This window comes from Ciconia boyciana, chromosome 2, assembly GCF_034638445.1.
Source record: "Ciconia boyciana chromosome 2, ASM3463844v1, whole genome shotgun sequence".
Lineage (NCBI taxonomy): Eukaryota > Metazoa > Chordata > Aves > Ciconiiformes > Ciconiidae > Ciconia > Ciconia boyciana.
The window spans coordinates 100,208,743-100,236,146 of NC_132935.1; the positions used below are offsets into that span (position 1 = coordinate 100,208,743).

The 27,404-nt window shown below is 40.8% G+C and overlaps 1 protein-coding gene across 2 annotated transcripts in view; it reads left to right on the plus strand.

Annotated features, from left to right (window-relative positions):
* The first annotated feature begins 9,625 nt into the window (after positions 1-9,625).
* The window catches only part of RANBP9 (RAN binding protein 9), a 42,173-nt gene continuing 24,394 nt past the window's right edge, over positions 9,626-27,404 (plus strand). Inside the window, exons 1-2 of one of the 2 annotated variants that reach the window (XM_072853351.1) lie at positions 9,626-10,539; positions 18,985-19,096. In XM_072853351.1, coding sequence (XP_072709452.1) covers positions 10,071-10,539; positions 18,985-19,096 — 581 coding nt within the window. In that variant the 5' untranslated portion in view covers positions 9,626-10,070. The remainder of the gene's footprint in view (positions 10,540-18,984; positions 19,097-27,404) is intronic. The other variant, XM_072853350.1, reaches the window with a different exon arrangement.

Here is a 27,404-nt window from a genome sequence, read left to right on the forward strand (position 1 = left end):
TGGTCGCCAGAGCCAGAAAACATAAGCTCAGATAACCATCACTTGGCACTTCTTGCTGGCCAATTTTTACCTACTGCTTTCATACACATTTGCTACCAGCCGTTCATTAACGAGGAATGATTAGTTCCTTGTTACAGCAGCGGGATGTCCTAAACTCTTCCTGCAGTGCTGCCCCAGCAATGTTTGCTGCTTTTGTCTTCCAGGTCAGACCAATCCTGCCTGAGCCAATACCAAACTGTAAGCACATACCTGACCAAGGAACATTTAAAAGATTTGTGTGGCTGCATTTATATTCTCTGTGGGTAGATGTGGTTATAGTACTTCCTTTTCCTGCATTTTTCACTGTGATTCAATATTCCTTCTGTACATAAGACTGTGCCACTTTAATTATGGATCATGCTTCCATTTAAATTGATAGAGAATTTGTATTAGAAGTTTGAAAGAGAAGTTGCTGCCTTCTCTGCTATTAATAGTATTACTGCTTTATATAACTACATGACTCCCATACAGTGGATAAATTATAACAGACAAATAAGCATCTCTGCCCACAAGGAACTTTTACTTCTGCATAAAAAGAGATGAAAGGATACGGAGCAGGAAAGTTCAATGCAGAAAACAGACTGAGATTTGGAGGGTAGAGAGAAAATGCTGCAAAGAAGTAGCAAGTCTGCAAAAGGTCAAATCTTATCCTAGAGGTGAGGGGCAGTCAACAGAATTAGGGCCAGCACTAAGCGTCTCTCACTACATACAGCAATTCCTGGATTAGCAGCGAAAATTGAGATGTCAGTCGCTGAGGTGAAGCGCCTGTTTTTCCTATGAAGTGTTTAATTTTGCAAGTGTATTTCCTCTTGCCCAAGCTCTGTCTCACCTCTTCCTATGAGCCAGGGATGACATGTCACTGAATCACATCTCACTTCAGCTGCACCGCATCTTCAGCAGCTATTGGTCCCACCTCTTCAACATTTTGCCAGTGCTACCTCCTGTTCTCCTTGCTCAGACACAAAGCTCAGGCAGGGAAGTGGGACAGTGAACCAGCACATACCCCCTGCTGCTCTTCCTGCTGGGCCACCTGTGTGCCAGGTTGGGCTGCACACACAGCTTGGCTTTGTGCTGACCAGGCGTGTCAGGAGGCTGCTTGGCGGCACGTAACAGCTCATATGGGACCCACAGGGGCCAGGTAAAGACCCTTGTGCTGAATTGCATCAAATAAAGGAATTCATGCTGCAGGCACAGGCTCTGGAGAACAAAAGCATGCTTTGAACAATATGCTGTCTCCAGAAGCCAAATATGTACTGAAAGAAATCACTAAAAGCAAACCACCCCCCCCAAATTATACTGTCTAAAATGGCATAGATTTAAATTTCCTATACTGTGAGTTTAAAGTAAATATCTCATGCCTGTAAAAATATTGTAAGAACATTATAAAGGTTTCAAAGTCAAGCACCCATAATAATAAGAAACACGTTAATTTGGATTAAGCTTTGCAGCTTTAATTCTTTCCCTCTGAGTGCAGTTGCATCCTGATAGTCTTTGTATGATCACATATAACTTTTTCCAGAATGCAGAATGCTTGATTAAGCAGTAAACGGTTCATCTGTCTTTGTCAAATGTGCTAGAATGGGAAGGATGTCCTCCAGGTACCTGTCTTTCTCCATTAACTGCTGACAGAACTGACGTGAGAACTTAGGTGAGATCCCTAACACGCTGGTCAGTGAAGTGATTCCTGCTTGTAGTACTGACACAGAACGCTCTTACTGGGCATGCTGGATTTGTTCCCAGTAAAGCTCACCACCAGCTGATCCATGACCAGTGCAAGCATTCTGCAGAGAGAAATGGTAGTGCTTGATGGCTTCTGGTATGCTTCCACAGTGTGTCACTCACTGGCTAAGAGGCCTGTGTAGCCCAGGAACCTCACGTCGATCAGAACTGAAACATGTCTCTCTATGCACCAGTTTGTACCTTTCTGCAGTCTGGCAACAACTTTTAGAAATGCATTTTCCGGTTGTTCAGAGTCTCAAATGAACTTTTTTTTAGCAGGGACCCTCATCTAAAAATCCAGGCTGGTTGGTGCAGCAAACAAGAAAAATCTAACTTAATTCAGCTAAGGATAGGATTTTCATGTATGATTTGTATTGCTCTAATGAGCTGGTTCTCCAATACAACTTCATGCTATTGGTTATTGTTAGAGAGAATGACCTTCTCTACAACATATGGCCTCCTACAGGCTGCACTTTTGTAAGGGTTTGTTCAGAGCTGGGGATAAATGCTACCTGCCATATGAATTTAATATGGCACTTCAGTAAACTTGCAAGTTGCTAGAACTGCGCTCTCAACAAGTCCGGCAGCTAACTGCAAGGCACTATATAAAAGGAGGTGTTTGCTTTCACAGAGTTTAGTCAAAGTTGCTTGGCAGGTCAACAACATAACATTTACTAGAAGAAATAAGGAGTCTCTAACAAGCAAGTTTATCCTAGAACTCCTAACCACAGACCATTAAAATTGAGCAAACTAGTTGTTTATCAAAACCTTCCTTTAATTACCAAGAACTAGCCAAGTGTGACAAATCCATGACAACACTGAATTGTTAGTTTCCTGCAATCTTTATGTTTAAAAATAAATTCCTCTCTACCATGAGACTTAACCTACTAGGGCCTGGGAGTACAGACAGTATTTGCCTATTAATAAGCATTATTATACATTAATTACCTTAAGAAACAGAGCAGTGAACTGAAGTTAGCAATATACAATGGAGAGCTTTTTGAGATGGAAAAAGATTTGCACTCCACACTTTTCCTCGACCTTTCTCAAAATATACCAAATATACAGATCACCTCATATTTAATATATACAGATTACTGTTTGTTCCTCTACAAAGCTGTAACACAGAGAAGAATGCTGTCAAGTCAAACTAGGTGTTGCTGATTTTCATTATTTCATTGCAAATCCTTCAATACTTTTTTCAGCTGCCAAAGTTGAGGGACTGCAGTAAGAATCCCAGCTTTTATATTTTTAAGCAAGTTTTTAATTCTTCTGTATGGCAAAAGCTTGTAAATATGAAAGGAAGGTCTCCTAAAAGCTCAGAAAACAGATGGCAAATAACCAACCACCTACCCATCCTCTCTAAATGTCTTATTTTTAAGAAAATGGGCTTTTAAGCCAACTTCATTTGTGGGTGGGCATTGACTCATGAGTTTTGAACACTTACTGTTGCAATGCAAATCTGGATCAAAACTTAAATTTTATGTTTCAAAAAGCACTGTTGAATTTTTTTCTAAAACAACATAAATGCTTGTATTCCATTTAGTTTTCAGACTATCCAAATTAAATATGTATTTTCAAACCACTCAAGCATTCCCTTACATTGTTACTAGCCAAAACATAAGAGAAACCTGTTAGTGTATCAGTCGCAGGAGGTTTTAAGAAGAGTTTAAGCAAGTGCTTGTCAGGAATGCTCATGGGATAGCTGGTCTAGCCATGGAGAGGAGGTCAGATAACCTCTCAATCTTTCTCAGCATTTTGATTCCTAGAAAGGAAAACTGACTTCATTATTAAGACACTTTCAAGGGGGGCAGTACCATGCAGCTGTAACGAATCAGTGGCAATACTGCAGCTTTTATGTAGTAAGGATTTTCATATCTTACTCTATAGCATCCTCACACAGGTAAGTTCATAAGGTAAGTTAAAAGAAGTTGCCAAGTAGATAAGATTCAGTCATTTCTAAGCTGATTAAACAATATTGTTGATGACAGAGGTTAGCATAGGCGTGGCTTGGCAAACAACAATAATTGCTGATCATAATAATAATAATAATATGTACTAGAACAGGAAGCTACTCTTCCTCCAAGCTTCTGAGCATATACATTGCAATCATGACAGCACATATAATGGCAAGTTAATCTTAAAAACAATCACCTGCAAAATCATGACCTTGTTTGAAATATTTTAATTGCTCTGTCATGCAAGTATTCTCCAAGGTTACTATGACTGAACAAAGTTAGAAAAATATTTTGTATTTTGTCAGACGATGTGCTTTGTAGATGCATGTTTTTGTACTCTTAAAATAAAAGGAGACAACTGTCTGTACATCCTACAGGCTTCTGGTATATTTAATATATTCCATAAATTGTAACATAATGCTCAGTCCTGTACAGTAAAATACTACTGTCTAACAAGGGCAGCAGATTTTCAGGATTTCAGATTTCAGCAGATATCCAGGATTTCATGCTAGCTTGTTTCCCTGGAACAGATTTGAAAGAGGCAAACCACAGATTGGCAGTAGGACTGGGAGCAGCTATACTAACTAAAAATTATTAAAACTCAGTGTTTTCACCTGACAGTTTCACATTCCTAAAGTCCATTTAAAATCTACTGCTGCCACTAAGATTAGCATGTGGAACATTTGAATTTGTAGGTGTGAGAGATGCAGAGAGGAAAAAAATAGTTTCTCATATGTAAACATCTATTTTACTGAAGAGCCAAGTGAGCTAAAGAAAAAAGCACGACGAAACTCCATCTGCGTGCAATTCCTGGAGCCTTACTCATCTCACTTCCTGATTCTCCTTTCTGGCCTCCTTTCCCTTAGGGCCCTCCCACCTCTATAAACACCATAACAATAATTATGCCGTCAGTGGAGACTTAAACATTCTTGACATCCTAACATCTAACAAGTACAGGACATTTCACAAAGGCCTAGCCTGGCTTTCAAGAAGTGGGTCAGCTTGACACATCCCACGTGTTTCTGAAAGCCTGCAGTCTTTGAGCTTGTTCATCTATGGTAATGGGCACCCTACCAATGCACGGACTGGAAACAAAACACTGCCTGGTTTGCCAGGGGAACTTTAAAATGTTTACCGAAAGCATGTAACTTGTAAATTTCCACCCTAAACATCATAGAAAAGATGTCCTATGGTGCCCGGCCACACAGCAGTTTCCAAACTTGGCAGTTTTGTGACCCACCTGCCCCTTGTTAGTTAAAAGGGTACTGGAACTCTTCCAGCCGCTCGCAGGAGTCAGGCTGCTGATACACCCAGCCAGGGCAAGGGGAAAAGGAGCGCAGAGTGCTTCAGTCAGTCCAAGGAGGCTGGATGATTAGTTCTTTTCTTCTTTCATTTTGTCTTTTCCTGTCCTTCAACCTCACTTCACTTGGTTACATACCACAAAGGGATTTTTTAGTCCAGGCTGATCTGGCCAAACAAACTCTTTTACTGTAGAAATTCTGGTCACTGTGATTTTTTTTCAGTCAGTCTTCAATGGGTTTTCTTATATTTCAACATTTAAATCATGCCAGCTTGCTTCCACCCTCGGCAGAAATTCATGATGACTCAGAAATGGATCTTGACCTGCTAGCTGAGAATCGCTTCTCTAATAGTGTTATAGTTTGATATCTGTTTTCACAAAAGGAGTAAACCAATGTTTCTCATCATATTTTCTATCCTGCCTCTGCACAAATTTGCCTTGTGAATAAAACACATTCTATTCAGCTTGGAGGCCATTTTATTTCTGTGCTCATTTTGACATTTTAGTTAGAATACGGTGCTTGTACAGTAGCCCAGACAGCGGGGACTATAAAATCTATTTATGATCTATCCCGAGGAAGAGATTTTCAGTTCTCCTTAAGCTGCCTTTTAACACTGAGCAAAAAACCACCCTATGCACCAGAAAATGATAAAAAATAATTGTTCTTCAGTGTGGAAAGAGGATATGGTAAAGAGCTATGAATAGTAACTTTGGAAGAAAAGCATGAAGTTAACTATGAATAAACTTTAAACTCAGTAACAAAATGCAAAGAACTTCAAAGAAATTGGAATACAGAGATTAAATTTGGTGAGATTTTGTACAAAGAGTGGATCATACTTCTACAAAACTTGGGGTCCCCATAGATCACAGTGCCCATGAACATACCAGAAAGGTAAGAATGGAATACAGAGAACAAGCCTGCTCCTGCTGTGTATATGTGCTGGTGTTCAAGTACCAAAACTAGATAGATACATGTATATATCTCTCCCTATATATATAAATACCACAACTGAAGCATTGGCAAACAAGATAAACAAGAGAGATTTCTAATCACTCTTGACCTAAGATAGGCACAGGTATAGTTGACTCATGCAACAAAAATATTTCTATTAGCGGATTGCTCAGTTTTATAAAAGCAGAAGCACCACGTTATGTGTGAACAGCAATATAATAATACTGTAAATTGCAACTTGATTACCATTTGATTCAACCAGCTTAATAGCTGATGACGGCCTGTAATTCATACGTGATTCATTTTGGCAAGTCTTTCATTTGTCAGTTCATCAAGCCTATCCTATATATGAGCAATTAAATTAGCAGGAAAAAAAGTAGTCCAAATAGCAAAGGGCTCAGCAAAAAAATCCTTCAGGTAGCTTGAAGAGATCTATCCTTAACACTGTTGAAATATCATAGCCTACTTCTTAGTGGTTTTCTTTTCTTATTAGGACCAGTAATTCAGCACAGTAGGTACAACAATAAATAACACACTGCTGATTTCCAAGCAGCTTCTTGAAGCAGGGAAAATTTAATTCAGAAAGTTACAAAGCAACTATGCATTGGAAAAACTGAACCAGGAGAAATACTAAACAAAGAACAGCAAACAAACAGTTACTGTCACTACAAATGGGAGATACTAGATTTCAGTGAGAAAGTGGCTGGAAATCTGTCAGGCTGGCAGCCATAACACACGTAACTAAATTCATGTGTAACTGGGGGGATCGGTCCTACAGGGGGGACAAAGGACACGCACAGAAATAGACTCCCAAGGAGAATCCTGCTTCTGTTTCTTGATGACAGCCAGAACGCTATTGGCATCACTGGCGTAGATGGCCATAGCCCACTTACCCACTCTTAATGAAAACACAGAGAGCAGCCAACACAGGATCCAGGAGTTAAATTAACCTCAGCAATGTCGAGGCCATGCAGAGCACTCCATTGCGAGAAGAGGATGAGCTTGTGCAATCAGGAGAGCTTTATTCTTGCCGATGGTGCCTGGAGGGTGTCAGTCAGGGGCTGCTCTCCCCTCTCCTCTGGCTCTGGGTTCCCCGAGGAGAGCTGACGGGCGTACTGACAGTGAGCTGATGCCCATGCAGCATGTCTGCCTGGAGGACCTGGGTCCTGGAGTGACGGAGGGAACTGATCACCTGCACTCACATCAAAACCTGTGTCCGACATGTTGACACCCTGTTGATATGTCCAACAGGAGGCCAAACAAATACCCTCAGTTGCTGGAATGCTTGGATTGCATTTTATTTGGTTGAAACGGTCACTAAAAGTAAACATAAATGAAAAACAAGCATACAGAAGAAAATCTCTGCATCTGAAATTAGGCCTAACTGGGCTTTTCTGTAAAGCAAAATAATTTCTGGCGGATCCATCTATTGAAATTCTTCGACAGTGTCAAAAAAAAGCCACCTGAAAACCAAAGATATTTTGGTGGACTAGTTCATGTTTTACAGTGTCTCAGAAGGCCTTTGATTAAATCCCTAAGCCAGAGATGACTCAAGCAGCTAAGTAATCACTGGGAAAGAAGAAAAGTACTATCATGGCTCAAAAACTGGAGATGGAAAACAAAGAGCAGAATTCAACAGCGAGTTTCTGTGATGGCAGAAGGTTAACGACAGCCTGCTTCAGGGCTCTGTAGCAAGTCTCATATTGTTGCTGTATTTAGCACTTGATCAAGAAAGAGGACTGTATTGTGAGATAGTAAAATTTGCAGCTGTCACAATTATTTCAGTTAAGCAAGACAAGAGGGGACTGTGATGACGAGGAAGTCCTGAAGAAACAGAATGGATCATGTAACGGTGAATTAAGTTCGATATTGAAAATGCAAAATAACGCATGTTAAAGAGGAACATGAGTACCGCTTCTAAATCTGACAAGTTCTAATTCATTTACGTCAACTAAAAAGCAGAAACTGGGCATTTATGTAAATATCTGTGTGCTCTCTCTAATCCTCACGAAGCCGTAGTCAGAAAACAAATAAGCTAATAGAACACAGGAGGAATAAATAACATACTGGTTAATACCAAGTCTTGAAATACCTCTACATAAAGGTATTTATTTTCTCCTCTGGCATAGTCTACAGTATATCCTACCTCAGAAAAAGTGATGTGGATGAGTCTGTCTGCAGGCATGTTTTGGGGAAAAGGCTTTTATAAAAACCAATGTTTTGATAGATTTGAATTATTTATCCTGGGAAGGTGGTACATGACAGGATAAAAGCAATCAAGGTAGGGAATAATGTCAAGAATTAAGCACCGAAGCACCTGCTCTCCTGTCTTATTGTACAAGAAACAGGAACTTGATGGTGGCAATCTCAAAATGGGTGACATGAAATATTTTTGCACAAATGCTAAGTGAGCCACAACTCAGGAAGTAGCTATGGCAAAAAATTTATTAAAATTCAAAAAAGAGTTAAAACACAGTTACACTTACGCACATAACAAATATATCCCCCAAAGTTGATGTTAGCCAAATACTGTATTTTTTTTTAAATTTAACTCTAAACTACTAAGCTTCATGGTTTACAGCAACCTCTATAGATACTAGAAAGCAAACTTCGATCTAGTGGGAGATAGCATACCAGTGCTGGGGTGATTGACCCTTGGGCATGATTCAGCATGTGTTTTGATTGTCCATCCCTAGGCATTTCTACTCTTGTACAGTTTGCAGCTCCTTTTGATAGGGTATTTTTAGGTTATCACATTTTGTCCAGCCATAGATGCTACTAGGCATCATGGAGTGGTCTCATGCAACAGGGTATTTTGGTGACTATAGGTGAGAAATATTTAGCTTCTTACAAGCCTTTGTGAGTGTCACACCTGCATTACCTCACCAGCCATTTCACACAGGTGAAGCATAATTAACCTCCTCTATTTCCTGCTTCCGTACTTGTTCTCCAACACGCTGGCAGCTGGAAATGGTTTGTGAAGTGCCCAACATTTCAGGTTCCAGACCTGCCTGTAAAATCCCCTTCCCTCTTCTGATGTTTTCAAAGTCATACTTGCCTGTCTGTAGATGTTTCCCTTTTTTTGCTGCCATGTGAAAGTATCAGTGCAGGCAACTGCTCATTAATCAATGACATTAAGTATAGGTAAAAATATCCCCCAAAGCACAAACCAAAGGAGGAAAAAAAAAGCCCAACTAACCCCCCAGGAGCACTGTTCCGCTCCTCCTGTCCTCGTCAGCCGAGGCATTCGCAAGCTTTCCCGCCTCCTGTGGGCCGCCCTGCCCTGCTCCCGGTGGCACTTCCCCTTGCCCACGACCCCTAGCGAGGGCGGCAGCAGGGCCAGGCCGGGCCGGGCCTGACGGGAGGCAGCCTCCCAGCCAGCCCAGGCGCGAGGCTGGCCTGCCGCCATCTACCTTCTCCACCCGTCACCGATGGCGGCACAAGCTGCTGCTGCTGCTGCCGCCGCGACGCCTCTCCCCCATCCCTCAGCGCTTCGCCGCCTCCCGCCACCGCCCTCGCGCCTCGGCGCGCGCCGCCCGCCCAACCGCCCGGCCTCATGCCCGCCGAGGCCGGACGCCCCGCCCCTTCTCCCCGCCCTCGCGCCGTCGCGGGCGCGGGAGGAGGGGGCGGGCGGGGCAGACACCCGGGCTCAGCTGACGGGGTACGCGCGGCGGCGCCTCGCGCCGGGGCTGGACAGAGCGCGCGCGCGCGCGCGAGACGGGAGGGGGGAGCCAGCCCTGCCGCGGCGCCTGGCGCGCGCTCTCCGCCCGCCTCGCTTCCGCCCGGCGCGCGGTGCCGCTGCTTTCCCCGCCTCACTCGCTCCCTCCGCCCGCGGCTCCCTCGGCCCGGCCCGGCCCGGCCCGGCCCCGCCGCACCCCGCGACGCCCCCCGCTCCCATCGGGCAGCCCCGCGGGCTGCCGCCGTCGCCATCGCCCCCCCACCTCGCCCCCTCTCCGAGACGCTCCGGTGGGGGGTGACCCGCCGGCCCGACCCGCCGGCGGCCGCCTCGCTCCGCAGCGCCCGGGCCTGCCCGTCGCTCCGCCCCGGGCCCGTCCGGTGACAGTCGCGACCGCGGGAGGTGGCGGCGGAGGAGGAGGCCGGAATGTCCGGGCAGCAGCAACAACAGCCGCCGCCGCCGCAGCTCCCCTTGGCGGTGGCCGCCGCTCCCCCGCCGGCGCCGGGGATCCCCTCTGCCGCTGCCGCCAACCCCGGCCCCGCACCGGCCGCCGCGCTCCTGCTCCACCCGCCGCCGCCGCCGGCCACCGCTGCGCCGCCGCCACCCGCCGCCGCCGGCAGCGGGCCCGTGGCGACGGGGGGCGGCGGTACCGGCGCGGCGCTGGGCCTGTCGGCGGGGAGCAGCAGCAGCAGCAGCAGCGGCACCAGCGCCCCGGCGCCGTTCCCGCACGGCGACCCGGCCCTGAACGAGCAGGAGAAGGAGCTGAAGCGGCGGCTGAAGAGGCTCTACCCGGCCGTGGACGAGCAGGAGACGCCGTTGCCCCGCTCCTGGAGCCCGAAGGACAAATTCAGTTACATCGGCCTCTCCCAGAACAACCTGCGGGTACACTACAAAGGTGAGGACCGGCCCGGGCCGCCGCGACCCCCCCTGCCCCGGCGGAGCGCCGGGGCCCTCCCTGGGCCGGGGACTGCGGGCCGGGGGGCAGCGGCCCGACCCCTCCGTCGGGCAGTGGGCACAGGAGTAACAATAACAGGAAATAACACACGCTCCTCTCCCTCTTTCTTCTCCTTCTGTGTTTTCTGATCCCCTGAATTGCCCGCAGCGTGGAGAGAAGGGTCTTGTTTTTCCTTCTTTCTGCTTTATTTTCTCTCCTTTCCCCTCCCCCCGTTTCTGTCGCGGTGCGGGGGGGACAAGGGGCCGCCCCCGCCTCCTTGTGCTTCTGGAGGGGGCATTATGTAAACTCTGAGACTTCCTCCATGGATTCAGGTATCACCAGAAGGTTTGGGTCTGAGGCAGGAGAATAAAGGAGAATCGGCGTGACGTGTCCTGTTCATGGTAATGAGCGAGACAAGAAATGGCTTTTTTTTTCTCTCGAGAAGAGCAAGGGTTAAATGGAGTTAAGAGCAGCAAGCGTTAAGCTATTAAACACGGAAATGACGGGAGGGGAAAGCACAGAGAAAAACACGGTTTATTTTTAAACTGTGAAAAATGGAATTAAAGTCACTGGTAATAGTGTTGCCTAACTGTTGTACAGACTACCGAGTGATTTGAGGGAAGGAATGACAACAGGACTTATATTACTAAAGGTGACTTTGTAACTTTCTGCCTAGACGTTTCATAGTTACAGTTACTGATTTAAAAAAAAAAAAAGGTAAAAATCAGAGGAGTATGCGTTTGTATAAATCAGCAAGAGGCAATAGAAGAAAAACTTGTGTTGATTGTTATGAAATGTCATAAAACCTGGAAACATAAACGTACACTCTGACCTGAAAAAACACAGACACATCTGGTGTTCTAGGCCCAAGTCCTAAAGTAGAAGTGTTGCGGATTCAAAACCACTTCTGAGTTGGCTGTGAAGAACTGGATCTTTTGTCAGTCTGTAGTCAAATGAACGTAATGGGAGGGGAAAAAAACAACCTTGCAATTACCCTTTCTCAGAGTTTACAGTGGAGAAATTCAAGTGAAATCTCGATAAACATGTTACTGTTTAATCAGAGGAGGAAAACGGCAACACAAACACATGGCAGGATTTGGCTGCCATGAAAGGATTAAATGTACTCTCAGAGACTTTTTAATAGAGAGGCTTTATTATTACATACAAAATACTCTGTTAAAAATGCTAAGTTTAATGCACCATACAAAGATAATATAGGAGGTTGATGACTATAAAGCAGGTTTCTGGGAGGCACTGAGTGATTTAAGGACATGTTATTTAATAGTCAACTCTGAATTTCCTGGCTTTTGTTCAGTGTTTTATGACCTTGTATTTTTAGAAACATTTTGTATTTTCTGGTGCTTAGTGGCAGCAGATTGGTTTTGTTTGGTTTTTGGTTTTTTTTTTTTCTTATAAGATGATCATAGCTTTATGGCCATCAAGTCCTTCTGCTGGTTTGTTTTCTTTGACCAACTCTTTTTGCTCATGAACTAGAATTTAGAGATGGAACATCTCTGGTCTGTCAGTGTAACCGTAGAAGTGTATTTTCAAGCTTTCTTTGTGCTATCCCTGTTTTTCCTCACTTCTCTCTTTTGCCTTAGTGTTTAAAAAAGAAATTTATTACCTGAAGGAAATTACAAGAGGCTCAGCATGTTTCTGAAGTATAGGTAACATAGGAAATACTGTGGATACTCTACCAGAAGTCATAAAGCACAGTTAATAGGTTATAATAATAAAATACCTTTACTCTAGCTCTTAAATAATAGTAAGTGATGAAGGTTGAAGAGTTCCTAGATTAGCCCAGAGGACTGTGAAAAGGAGAGCTGCCAATGTAACTTGTATCCACATTTCTTTCTCCTAACTGCAAATGGGAGTGAATGGCCTCTTAAGTGGCCCATCTTTTTTTCCTGGTAATTAAATGAAGGTGGCTATTAGGGCAGCCCCATGTATATGTTACCAGCCTGGCACCTGGCGTTGCTAACTGGGCTAAGCAACGAATGGTATCAGGGCATTTCTACCGGAGAACTGGGGAAAAAAAAACCCACTAAAATATCTGCTGCCTTTTCTCCCTCCTGGATCCTTCAGCCCTAACAATACAATACAAGGGAAGAAAATGAGATTCAGTGAGGAGAATAAGGGAAGATAGCAAGTAAGAATGTGCTTAGCACTGTGAAATGTTGTTTCTACAAATCAGTTGCAAATAGAGGTCTCGAAAGCAGAGTATCTTCTTGTGGAATATTGGCCCTTTCAGTGCTTCTGAAGTTATCTAAGTAGTCGTGGAAGAAGGGTAGATGTTTTTGTTGAAAGGAAATTTGAATTGTACATTGAGCATGGATAAAGACCTGTTGTATTCTTGACCAAAATACGGAAGGGAGAGAAGACAGACCTGTCCAAAGAGGCCAGTAATCAAAAGCAATTCTTACTATTTTCTATTACTGTAGTATAGGTACCTTGTACACTTAAGCTTTCTCTGCTGCTTCTGTAGATTTCTGGCTATAGAACTGTTTTTCTGGAGTAATTTTCTCCTGCCTGTGACTAATAGGCAGAAAGTGGTAACATCAGTGCTTTCCTTCCACACTGGATGTGTTGGGGATATTTGCCTCTGGAAAAAATGGGTGGGGGGGAGCAATCAGAGCAAAAGCTTTCAAAGTAATTTTTTCATATAACTAGCTTCATAATTTTAATGTGCTGATGTATTGTGAGCAGTGATATTTTTTTCCATTGGTTTGTGAGAGGAATGATGGTCCTTTCTATGTAATTTTGAAGATTCCTTTCATTTTCTTGCATACCGGTGGACAACTTGCATGGAAACATGAGCTGCAGTAGGTGTCTCTTTCTGCCCATTGCAGCTGTGATGCTTTGTGTACTGCATTTCTGGACCTGAAGCTTTTTGCAAGCATCCTAGAGAGTGCTTAAAAATCAAAACTGCCACAAAACCATGCATTGATGAAGCAGTGGAGGTTTAAAGAAATGAGTACAGTCTAGCATCAGGATAACAGCTCTTTAAATTTTGTTGGGGGTCAACAAAACCCGAGGATCAGTGCTCTTTTGTGTTATCTCTCAGAATCATAGCATTACTTAAGAAAAGGAAAACATACATGGGAAGGTGGTTGAAGAGAAGATGCGTTGACTGCGGTGTTGTTTACCAGAACAAGCTAATTTCTTTCTGCAGTGAGCTATTCTGTTATACTTCCACAAATTCTGACTCTTGATTAGGAAGCTTTGTCAAAATCTGGGTATGAAATACATGTACGTTGGCATCAGTGATACTGTAATATATTAAAGACTATACCCAAGGATATTTTTCTTTTTCAGATGGACAGACGACATAAATTTCTGTGTTGCTGCCAGTTAGCTGTGCAAGCTGATAGAAGGCTAACACTTGTTCTAGTGACTGTTGTTCGTGGTGTATCTATGTAAGGGAGACATGAAAAACACTATCAGAAAAAAGTTATGTTGTTTCACTTAATTGTAATATTAACAGCTCTGAGCCATAGGTAAGTGGTAAAGAAAGCATAAGGGTTCAGACAAGTGTATGTTTACATGTAAAGCAGTTACTGCACAAAATAAGTAGCTATTAAGGTAAGATATCTTTAAAAATATTCTTACATATTTCTAAAATATTCAGAATTAACACATGGACCTTGTTGAAAAACAGGGATTTCATAAATGCTGTATGTAATATGAACTTTCCACTAGACAGACAAGTTCAGTTTCCAGCAGATAATGATCTATGCTATGTAGTATAAGGAGATAAAAATACATACTCAACGCATATTGTAACCATGAAAGAAACTATATACAGAATTAGGTAAACAGACTAAATCATCAGTGCTAAAATCATGGAAACTCCTGTAGTAACTTCACTTAAATTAGTCTTGTGACGATTGTCCAAAAAAAGCTAAGGAAAGTTATGCAATTTTGAGTAAGCTGCCATTGCGTGAACTTTTTCTAATGTATCATAGGCCAGGAAGTCTTAGCCAGACATTTATTTACAATGCAGTTGCCTTTGAAGTGTCTCTAGTGCCAAACTAAAAAAAAAAAAAAAAAAAAAATCTATTTTATTTTTCAGTGAGAACTATGCATCCCAATGCTATGACAAACAGAAGAGGATTCTATAGTAATAGTTCTGTGTTGTCATTCAGTGATAACAAGGATGGTGTCAATTTTTCTGGCAGAAAACACTTGAAGTACATTCAGTACAGTACAGTATGCCTGTTTTGGACACCTTTGTAGCTCTGAGATGTCTTGCTTTTTTAAACTGGGGAAAAAGTTGAAGTAAAATCAGTAATTTGTGCATGTCTTTTTTTCTTGTCTCAGTGAAACTTTCCTAATGAATTCAACAGAAGATTAGGCCTTGATTATTTTATTTTTGGCAGTGTGAGCAAGTCATTGAACCACCTGTTGGAAATAACTGCAGTTCAGGTTATGTAAACTTCATTTAAGGATTTAAACTGTATAAACACGCTTGCTTTTGTCTAGGTAGACACTCCCATAGACTTCTTTCGGACTATTTGGTGCATATACATTACACACTTAGATTTACGTTCAAAGATTATATTTTTGAAAGCTGAAATGGCTTGTCCAAATATTGTTTTATCTGAATTGGCTTTTTTCAAGTAGATGGAATTTAAATTTAGATTAATTTCAGTTTAATTTTGCTAAAGGACTGATGATACTACTTTGGTAAAAATCATCAGTGTGAATGACTGCTTAAAAAATAAAATAAAGCTTTACTCCTTAAGCATAGTCAACTCATGGTTGTTGAATGCTTTTAATGAAAGCCCAGTCGAAAACGAGTTCAGGTAAGTACTGAACTTACCTATGATCTGGTTTACAGTGTAAAGCTCAAGCTTTGTACACCTGTTTTCCCTTCTCTGCCCCAGTGCATCTGTTTGCAGAATTATCTTTTTAATGCTGAAAATGATTAATTTTTAGTGTTAAATAATACATACTTTAAAAGTATTCTTTTAAATACTTTAACTATAGCTTGCAACTATGAAAGAGGTCTGTTTTAGTGAACATAGGGCAGGATTCATATGATCCACTTCAGGTGTTTGGAACCTCTGATTCCGAAGTTCAGAGCTGGGTGTCGAAGTTCCTTTTTATTCACAAGCAAGGAAGTAGGGATTCAGGTTACCAAAGAACGTGGCAGCAGTATATAATGTCAACCTAATGAGCCACTCAGCTTGGTGTCCCATCAGTGACAGTTGCCATAAGTGAGTGCCTACGGAAAAATCTAAAAACATGTTGGGCATATATGGTGTATCTGTGTTTTACCCTCTCAGTATCCAGCCATTTTAAGCTGAAGGACATCCTGAGCTGAAGGCAGTTTCTCAGTTAATTTATCTTCTAGAAGCTTGCCCAGCATCCACTTAAACGCTAGCATCTATAATATCCTTTGGTAAGAAATTTTGCAGTTCAACTGCATGCTCTGTAAAGAGCCTCTTTTTTGTTTTAAAGCTGGCTGATAACTTGTATCTCTTGACTCCTCATGTAATCCAGCATAGCTTGGTAGTACTGAAAGTCTGAACTAGCACATTGAGACAATGTAGAGGTATGTGGAATATTTGAAAGTAGTTAACTGCTTGATGCTCTTGAATTTGCTGTTAGAAATAATAACTGTATGTAACTACAAATAAAAGCAGCATACTCAAGTAGTAAAATGGGCTTCATAGGAGATTGTATTGAAAGGACAGCAGTTCTTAATTTAGGGTGTCTTCTGTTTTAATGGGATGAAAGTAGTTTTGGGCACTGACTTCCCCAAGCACGTTGCTTCACCACATGAAGTGTTTGGCAATACTGGTAAGGTATCCTGTTACTTCTGCCTCTGTGTCGACCTCTTATTTGCAGTGTGACAGCTGTGTGTGGCTGTGTTGTGAACTGGATCGGGGAACTGATCTGCTACTTAAAAAAATCTGGTAGGTTTCTTAAAGCCCGGTCAGCTAATCAATCTGGTTCATGGTATGTCCTTGCACATAGCTGCCTGGATTGGGGAGGGGGTGGGAGAAGGGGAATAGTTTCAGGAAGAAGTGCTAAGAATACCTTACGTTGGTATTGTTTCCAAACACTCAGATTGTGATTTCACAAAACAAAGTCTGCTGGGTAATAGCTGTACATTTTCAATAATATTTGGCTAGTTCCTACTACTTTAGTCTTCTGTGTGGAAGACTTGCCCAAATAAGGAGACTGACTCAGACTGAGAATCTGTGTAGTTTCAAGTGCATAGAGTAACCAAGGGAACTTCTTTGCAGTCTATTTTAAAGTAAAAACCTAAGGACATTTAAAAAGAAAGTATCTTTCCTTCCCCCCACCCCCCTCTAACTAATACATTATTTAATCAGAGCTATCTGAATTTAAAGGATCTCTCAGGAGTTTAATGTTCTGCCCATAAAGTTTTGGGTGCCTTTTAGCCAAAGGATTTCTGCATACTTAGGAATGATAATCTAATTTATTGTAGCTAAATAGTGAGCTACCAGCACCTGAAAACCAAGGAAACCTATGGAAGCTCTAAGGTTATGCACTTGTTTATTACCTTGGTTGACACAGCCTGAGGAAGTAACTTAAAAGTGGTGAACAATAAAACATGCATGCTGTCTTGTGTGTGGAGGATAAATTACTGTTTTTTCCTCATGTGAGACTTTTGAAAACAACACGCAGAAGGTAGGTAATAAGCTTAATATGGTAAAACCTGTGAGGTGATCGAAGGATCTTTTCATAAAATGTTTAGTAATGACATTGAAGTGAGAAATGCATTTGCACCCAGAAAAGTAAGCTAGTTAGGTAGCTGCTTTAAGGTAGTAACACACTGAGGTGAACTGATTATGTCAGAAAAACTTTGTACGTTAAACCTAATCTCAATGAGTGAAGAATTTGTGCTGTGCTAGCAAAGTTTTGGATGCAGATGCGGCCATGGTGAAATGGAGAGTTCTCCTCGGCTGAGTATATACCGTTTTGGTAAGAGATGGTTGGTGCTAGCTCTACAGGCAGATGAGCATTTACTGTTTTATCAACATTTACACTAGAGGGCTCTGTGGATAGAGGTTCAGTAGTGTAGGTCAGCTGTGCCTGATCTTTCTGGCTGGCTATGCTGTCATTTTCCTGCAGTTTCTTCTTTGCTGTATGACCTGACTTGCTGCACAGGAGACGTGATTAATCTATGCCCGAGCAATAATTCCAGTGTTAATGCCACTGGAAAGAGTGGGGGGGTTTTTTGGCATAAACAGATCAATTGCTATGCAAGTGCAGTAGGCCTCCCTGTCTGGGCTGGAGATGACAGCTGGAGTGCTGCAGCCCAAGTGATTTGTACAGCACACTCAAAACAGTCATCTCTTTTCATCGTGCCTCAGATCCACATGGAATGTGGGCATGGGATCTGTGTGTAGTATTGTTATAGCAATGGCGATCTGTTCCTGGTTGCCATCTTACCGAAATACCTATTGCCAGGATCCAATATACTTTCCACCTTGCTCTCCTTTTTTTTTTTTTTTTTTTAATTTTTTTTTTTTAATTGTTTTTAAACTATGTTCTGTGACCCCGTGTGTGACTTTCACACAATAATTGAGGGGTTTTGGTGTGCCTGGGAGAGACTGAGCTTGCTTGAACAGGTTGCTGCTAAAACAAGTCATCTGGCCAAAAGCGTTCTTCCAGGTTGCCTTTGGAACAAAGGGCTGTGAAGGGGGTGACACATTCAGAAGAGTTAGTCTTAGTGGAGTGCAACTGGCTCTCGGGTTTAGATTGACAATCCCTAGAGTAGACAAGAGCTGGCATTGGGCTTTCTTCTTGTGGCAGAGCTGATAACATAGTGAGCCTTGTAAGAAAAAGGAGTAGGAGCTGCATTAGCTCAGTTGCAGGCTGTAACGCTTAATGCTGTACTGAAATAATGTTCAGAACATGGAAATGAATTGAGTCATACATTCTATATAATGACTGACATTTATTCTGAAGGACATTAGAATTGAAGTATCTTAAATAACTTGAAGATTCAGAAGCACTAAGCATTAGATTAAACTCTGTTATATCATGTTTCAGTCTATAAAAATGAGTAAGCCCTGTGCATTTGAGAGGTCATACAGTTCTTTCAAACCCAGGTGGGCTTTTGTCAATTATGTTACTTACTTAGGAAACTTTTTTCTAGTTTCCTTTCACATAATTGTAGAACCTTTTAGAGTAGTATATCCAGACCTTCTCATAGCATGCTTAGTTGCAATGCAGGTGCCTACAATGAAAACTTAATGTTGGAAGAAAACATTCTAGCATAAAAATGAGGCTGATTAGAATGTTGTATATTGTTTGCTAATTACATAAGCCTTCTGTTTTGAGTAGTTGGTATGTATACCTTTAAGTCATCTTCTGCAATTATCTAAAATACATTTTTGTTGTGTTTTGAATGCAATTGTTTTTCAGGTCATGGAAAAACTCCAAAAGATGCTGCTTCGGTTCGAGCTACACATCCTATACCTGCAGCCTGTGGCATATACTATTTCGAAGTTAAAATTGTCAGTAAGGGAAGAGATGGGTAAGCATTGAGTACATTATTAATTAATTATTACTTGAAATACTGTCTCACATCATCTTTCTTTCAGTCAACAGGTGTCTTTGGTATCAAAACTTATTTTCATATTTTACCAGTTTTTATATAGCTTAATTCCTTATTCATGAGAAGTTGCACTCTGATATTTGGTTGTTTTAAGGGAGTTGATTGTGGTATTTATTGTCCACAAATCAGTGTACACAATAAATACCATAGCAGCATCTTCTCATTTTTTCTTGACAGAGAAGTTAGGGTTTGAATGACCGTAGTTTGACCCTGCTCTTACCTTTAAAGGTGTTGGTTTTTGACTATATGGCTTTACAGACCTTCACGTAATTTTAGGAAGTTTTTAGGGCATGCAGCAGACCAACTTACCTCCTCAGTGCAGTCTTTTCATGGATGTCTCATCAATTTTAAAACCGAAAGTTATTCTTAAGGCTACTTGTTGGTGAACAGTAATAAGAATAAAGGGGAATGTTCTGAATAGGTGCCTGGGAATTTGTCACTCTATGGAAAGAACAAGAGTTGATGAGTGAGTGCAGGGGCTGCTTTCCAGAATCCATCTGAATTAGGAGTCTGTTGAAGCACAGGTGACACCATGCTTTTAAGTCTACTGAGGCAGATGGAATCTCACCTGGGAAAGTCCTGAAGTGCTAATGAAATCTTTGCTAGACCACTTTAATTCCTTTTCATCTTTCACTGCTTTTGGTAGAGGGTGTGTTTTAATTCTGAGACATTGATTATGTTGCCTCTGTAGGACTACATAAGCAATACTTCTTTCCAATATGCTGTAGTATATACTGTGGTTCTACTTCAAGGTTCTAGTCAGGATTGAATGTTCTTGTCCTAGGTACTGTACAAGCATGTTGCAGATGCTTATGTCCTGTTGTGAAAATAAATCTTGAGGGAAAAGAACTATGTCATAGCTCTTTGGATGAAGTTCAGTACCTTTGTCTTTTCTTTATCTGTCTTGCTGCTGTTTGTTTCTTTCATTTTCCCAGTGTTGTGTAAGCCTTGTGTAAGTCAGAAACAGTATTCAAACTTTGTTGTTTTGCTTATAGTATTGTGTAGAGATATTTTGAAAGAATAGCCTCTCAATACTGCTGCTGCCTTGTAGAGGCATTTATAAGTTTATCGGTTCTGTTCCCAAAAGTTATCCCTGGGAGATTTCTTTGCTATGAAAAACTTATTTCTGTAGTTGCTTGTGTCACACTATGAAGACCTAATTATTTTTAAATTGAGACAATAGAAGTTAGTGTTTCAAGTAATGTTTTGCTATCAATTTTAGGAACATCTTTTGTGGTTTGTTTTTTTTTTTTCCTTAAACATTTTTTTTTAAAATTGCCCTGCTGCTGTCAGTTAAGGAGAGGTTATTACTGTGATTTGCTAGTGATGCACGTGTCCCTTCTTGAAATGTATTTCTGCCAGCTTAGTTTGGAAGCTAGCTTTTTTGAAGTGATGGATTTCAAAAAGTGTCCATGTGTGTGGATGCCATTTTACATAGCTCCTCTAACACTTTACCTTAGACCTCTTTGTGTTGCTTTTTAGTAATTTCTAATTCAGTAGGCCACTCAGGGCAATCCTACAAAAGTAGAAAACACCTTTGAGTAAAGTGTTTCAAGGTTTTGTTATTTAAATGGTTATTTGTGAGGTGCACATAGCTAAGACTTGTGAAGTTGCCTGCTGAGATGGCTTAAAAAAATGGAGGGGTACTTTTTTCAGTTAATGCTAATACATACTGCTTTGTCCTTGCTTCAGCCTTGTGACCTTTTTTAGTGTCAATTTATGAAACATTAGCTGCATAATGAGCTGAGATGTTTGGTTTTTCATTGTATAAGGTAGTATGGATGCTGGGGAGTACTGTGCACAGAGCCAAAGCCAAATCTAGCTTAGCTGATAAAGAGCAGGAATTGACATGTGGAGCCTTCCTGGATGTAATGTGTGTATCTCTACACCCTGTCTTCACGTCCAAGAGGTCTTTGACTAGATGCAGCGTGAATCTCTTATGGTTCAATGTTACACTGCATTCAAACTAATGAATTCTTCTGTAATAAGTAAACTGGGGAATTTAATGCAGAGATACATAAGTAGGTCTACAGAAACCAGTTTGTGTCTGATAGGGTTTATTAGTTCTTTCTCAGTGGCTGTTGTGTTTCGGCTTGCTCCAGGTACATTTTTACCAGTTTTTTTCTTCTTTACTTTGCATCTGGTAATGGGAACAGAGTTCAGGAAGACCATATCTGTAGAGGACCAGCATGTAACTTAATAGGGTCAATTAGTTAAAATGCCTTACTGTTGCAAAAACATCTATTGTGAAGGCCTGAGCCTAGCTGGGAAGCACTACAGCTGTACTTTGTAGTATTGTTTAAAATAAATCCTAGACTACCTGAGGCAACTCAGATATCTATCTGCAAGCTGAAGTACAGCTTCCAACTTTCATAAATGTCAATGGATAATTTAATGATGTTTATTTGGAGTTCCCTTTGGTAGTAGCATTTACTACTTTTTTTTTTATAAACTCCTCTTAAAGTATTTAGTCCATGTATTATGTTATATGGGCAAGTCTAACAGCATTCTTGCTTGTGTGTTCTACTTAGCATGACTTGCCTCAAATAATCAAAAACCGTTACTAAAAACCTAGTCTAGGAGATTTATTTTTTGTGCTGCTCTAGCACTTGATGACACTGCTCCTGGAATATGATCTTGTGTATCTCGAAGTTGCTGGGCAATTACAAAGATTATTGTCCTCCTCTGAAGGAGCACAGCTCTTTTTAGTGCAGGGCATGGATATGGCATGGCTTCCAAGATGGCTTGTCGTAGCTGTGTGTGAGAAAAGCATTGTTTTTGTCACATAAATGACCTAGGTCATTAAATTCTCTACATATTTGGGGGGTAACAGTCTTGAGTAGGAATTTGAAGGTGCATAGTAAGTTAATTTTGCAGATGTTCATCATTATCAACTTCTAGGTGTTATGGACACATTGAAGGAAGCACGAAAGCAGGCTTACTAGGAAGTAAGAAATGGCTGTGGAGGTTGGTGTTGCAGAGCAGATGAAGAGTGAAGTTGCTTTTTGATACCTAAATGAGGGGTGATAGGGCCATGCAGCAACTGATGGTAACAGATGAGAAAAAGGGAAGTGAGAATCAATGTTAATAAAAGTAATAAGGTTGAAATACCATTCAAACAAAAACTGTCTTGGTATTTGTACAGTTGTGCTGGTTTTGGCTGGGGTAAAGTTAATTTTCTCCATAGTAGCTAGTATGGGGCTATGTTTTGGATTTGTGCTGGAAACAGTGTTGATAACACAGGGATGTTTTTGTTACTGCTGAGCAGTGCTTGCACAGAGTCAAGGCCTTTTCTGCTCCTCACACCACCCCACCAGCAAGTAGACTGGGGGTGCACAAGAAGCTGGGAGGGGACACAGCCAGGACAGCTGACCCCAACTGACCAAAGGGATATCCCATACCATAGGACCTCATGCTCAGCATATACAGCTGGGGGAGGAAGAAGGAGGGGGGAATGTTCAGAGCTATGGTGTTTTGTCTTCCCAAGTAACCGTTACACATGATGGAGCCCTGCTTTCCTGGAGATGGCTGACCACCTGCCTGCCAATGGGAAGTAGCAAATGAATTCCTTGTTTTGCTTTGCTTGTATGCACGGCTTTTGCTTTACCTATTAAACTGCCTTTATCTCAACCCATGAGTTTTCTCACTTTTACTCTTCTGATTCTCTCCCCCATCCCACTGCGGGGGGAGTGAATGAGCGGCTGTGTGGTGCTTAGTTGCTGGCTGGGGTTAAACCACGACAACAGTGTTTGGCATGAAGAGTCCTAAGATCTTTTATGTGCTGCGGCAGTACAGATATGTGAAATAATTATCTTAAATAGTTTTAAATTCTTGTTAAAAGTGCTAACTGGCCGTCATGTTGCTCTGTAAATATTTTCTGTTGTTCTGTATTTCTCCAGTTTTCTTCCTTAATTTCATGTCTCCTTGTGCAGTCTGAGGACCTCTTTATTTACATTCTCTTTTTATACTCTCTTTTGTTTTGTTTGGCTTCATTGTGGACAGTGATGTGAGCAATTGGAGATGATAACAGTAGATGAATAATGGGTGTATGTATGGGGAACAGTACCAAGGTGATGATTAGAAAGCACGGTAGGAAGGAGAGTATTAACTGCAATAAATTATATCTGCATCTCTATTGAAATCTCCAGTTAATTTAAAAATAAATAAATACATATATGTTTTAGTTAACACAAAGTATTGCAGGAAGTACTGTCAAAAATTCTGATGTAGCTGGGGAAGCTAAACATCGTTTTAGCTTTAAATTAAACCTTTGTAAGCTCTTAACACAGCCCTCATTTGCAATTGAGCTATCAGAGAGCCAGAAGCAATGTACGTAGTTATTATTCTGTAGTTTCTTAATACAGTACTCAAGGGAGTGAGATAGGCATGGCATTGCCTTTTGCATACAACTCTATTTTTAGTTTCATCTAAATTTCTAGAATAGGAGCTTAATTAAAGCAAACTACATTGTCAGTCTAGGAACGGGAATGAACAAGGGTGTGCTAAGTCTATGGACCTGTTCTTGTGATTTGGAGATGTAAGCCTTAGTCTCTAAATCTGTTATAACACTATACTGTCCCCTCACTTTCCAAAAATGACCATCATGATGGCCATTCTTTTAGGTAGGTAAGTATATCCAAATGAGACTTTTCCCAGTCTCTCTCAAATCTTGATTTCAGTTTCCTTATGCTGCTTTTTACTGAGTTCAGTTGTGCTACTCTTTTACATATTTAGGTCCTCACGCTTTGTGTAAAGTGGTAATGCATCTGCCGTATGGCCCCACAGTTAATATTTTATTTCAGATACCAGTTAACGTTTCCCTCTTTTACACAACTAAAGATACTTGCGTGGTACTGTCATAGTTTATGTAAACTACAAGTCTGATAGTGTTGCGCTGTTGCTGTGGGCATCCTTCTTTAATGGTGAAGAGTTGTCTATAATCTCTGTTGTTTGAGAGCGTCTCAGCTTTGTTGTAACCTTAGGTTGCACTCTTTGGCATTTCATACTGGGCATAAGCGTACTCCGTTTCCACTTTCCAAGGGGCTGTCTTAAGGGTATCCACTGGCTACCTGGCTTTCAGAAGCAAACTACCTTCCATTATTTTATCTTACAAACAGCTTATGTGTGTATGATTTACTGGGTGATGGTCCATTTCTACACGAATTTCAGTCTTAGGTTTGTTGGTTCTTGTAATGAATCTCTTCATTTGCAGTCAGGGCAATGGTTTTTGAATGTTTGCAATTCTTACTCTAAACTGTAGTTTGAAGACTTTGTGGTGATTTGACCATGAGAAGCAGCAGTCTCTGAAGACTCATTGAGTTCACTTCCCCTGTCCCAGTTTGTGACTGTGTCAGCTTCACAGTAAACCCGATTGGGTAGCTCCTTCTCCAAAAGTTGACCTCAAGAAAGAGTTGGTTTTCAGCCAGGTTTGTTCCCCAGTATGTCTGTTTGTATGGCTTCATGAGTAGCTATGGTAGCAAAAGAGAGGGAAACTTGGGTTAGAAATGAGCATCTGGGCCCAGGAGAGTGCGAATGCTACTTTTGGTCATGGAACCAGCTTATGCCTACTTAATTTTAGTTTAAATACAGCTTTTTGGTTTTTTAAGTCTTTCATCAGGAGAGACTTTTTGTCTGTTTCTTTCCTGGGGAAAATGCCTTTATCCTCGGTGTCTTGAATTTCTGTCCACTCTTTATCTTATTCATTGATTTGTAAATACAATTATTAGCAATGGGCAGATGATAGTAATGCCATTTACTTCTAGACGGTCTTTAGTGCTTTTAGAACAGCTGAGGAAGATGTATGCTTAAAATGCAAAATCCTCTAAGCAGATGTGCTTTTTTTTTTTTTAAAAAAGAAGTATGAAAACAAGAATTGGAAGTGGTAAGCCATCTAGAAGAAAAAATGAAAACTAAGTTTAGAAAGGCTTCAGTCTTTTAGCAGATAGCACTTAGCTTACACTTCGGTGAGCATGGTTGTTTAGTCTGCTGTGTGATTGTACTGATGCAGATCTTTGTGGGCATGCTTTATATTGCATGTTCTGCTAAAGTTCTGCTAAATGTTCTGCACTAAAATAAAATGTTAGAACAGCAGCTCACGCAAGTAATTTGTATGCTTTTTGGTAAAGCAGTGTTGTTAAGGCTTTAGACACCTGTTGGATTATGGCTGTTTTTTAACACTGGCCATACAATCAGTCATCTGTTGTTTTGGCAGTGTCTTGTAGTATGTGTTGTGTATGTGATGAAGTGGGTGAAGAAATAAAAAAGGAAAAACTGTCCAAGACAAAAATACCGTGAGAATTAAGTTTGAGTTTTCATGACACCCATGCCTATGGTTTAGCCTGAGCTGTTCTAGTGCGTTTGAGTGACATTTGTGAAATACAAATGGTTTGTCGTCTTCTAGAGCATGTATGTGTAACTCTTTAAGCAGAAACCATACTTTTTTAAATTGCAAATTGTTTCTGTTGCAGTAAGTTGGCTTTTCCTTTAGCAGCCAGTATACCCATTTTCTTCTTCACAACAAAAGCGTAAACCAATAAACAAAATGTAGAACATTGTCAGTTGCTGTTTGGTTTGTATTTGTTTTGTACACTGCTAATCTAATGTAAAAACTTTGTGCAGTTTTAAGACCTATTTTTATAGCTTTGTTATGTCCTCAGCAGTTATTTGTTACAATAACAGGCATTTGTTACAACAATATGCAAACTTCACTCAGTCTCTATTTACATATAAGTATGTCTTACAGCATTATTAGCAGAGTACTTGTGTATGGAGTAGAATCTGATAAAGTCTGAAGTGGCTTTCTTGCATTAGTGTCTTCATTTGAATTGCAGCAGCTGCAAGAAGAGATTGGATCATGAATCAGCAAGTGTTATCTTTTCTTAAACTGTAGCAGTAATTCATTTTTTACCTGAGCATAGGAGACCAGATATTTGACAGAAATGAACACCAACTAAACATTAAGAGGATTATTTGAGGCTTGTGTTTAACTGGTCAGAAATATGTGGAACTGGAACAAGAGAGTTGTATTTCTTTGATGTTTTCTAGAAATGAAGATTCCTAATTTAAAAAGAAAGTCAAGAGAATATATTTAATTTCTTGGTCTCTGCTTCTTGCAAAATCTTTTAAGTTATTTCTTTCTTATGAGGGTTGTTCGCATAAATAGTGTATAGATCATAATCTTACTGCAGCCTGGACTTACTTATTATTGTCTTATTATTACTTATTAAACTTGCATAGACAATAATAAGTAAGTATTCTTTTCTGACAGTGTGGTGCCCAACAAGGTTTTAGTGGTTAGGGAGAAGTGTCACAATATGAAATTGTGCAACCTCAGAAGGTGAGAGGGATGTCAGTAAATGAGAATCCTTCTAGGAACATTATACAAATCGCAAGCAAAATGTTACCGGAATAACAGTTTCAAGCACTGTGCAAGATGACTGCCTGACTTCTTTTTGGTTTTTCCTCTCTATGTAGAACTGGATTAATCTGAAACCTGGGTTTATCATGTTCAAAATACTGTTTCCTTGGATACATTCCATAAAATTAGACTTGTTTTCAATTTGAAATGAAAGACTCAAACTGTCTATGGCATATTTTGAAACATTTAAATAGAGAAAAATTTAACAGCTCATTTCTTATTGTGATTGTGCAGACAATAAGAATCTTGGATTAGCATATTCCTACAAAATTTTAATGCAGATTAACTATATTAAAGGTGAAATTTAGATACCTTTTTAGTGTGCTATATTTCTGACCTTAGAGCAGAGTGTCAGTGAAGACAGCATAGAAAACTATAGAACATTGTTCAAACTTTTTACATCCTTGCAAGTTGGTTGTGAAGGCCCTTTAGAAGATCATTTAGTCTTAAAATTCTTACAGATGTTGCTGTTTTTTCTACTTGTACCCTTTTCTAAGATACAAACTTGATAGTAAAACAAACTGCACCTGTTGTATAGCCTACATTTTTTTTCAGAGGTTTAATTCTACTTTTCTTAGTAGTCAATGCATTCGAAACACTAGGATGTTTTCAGTTGCTTTGTTTATGGGTGTAAACATCTGTTAATGCTTGGACTTAGCTTCCTTACAGATATTATGGTAACTTAGATTTTAAACACCGTATGGTTGAAGTTGCTTTCTTTAAATGTATAGCATGTAGGAGATAAGATACCAGGTCAATTATGTACTTTCATCATCACCAAAAGAGCTTGCATTTTGAAGCATGATGTAG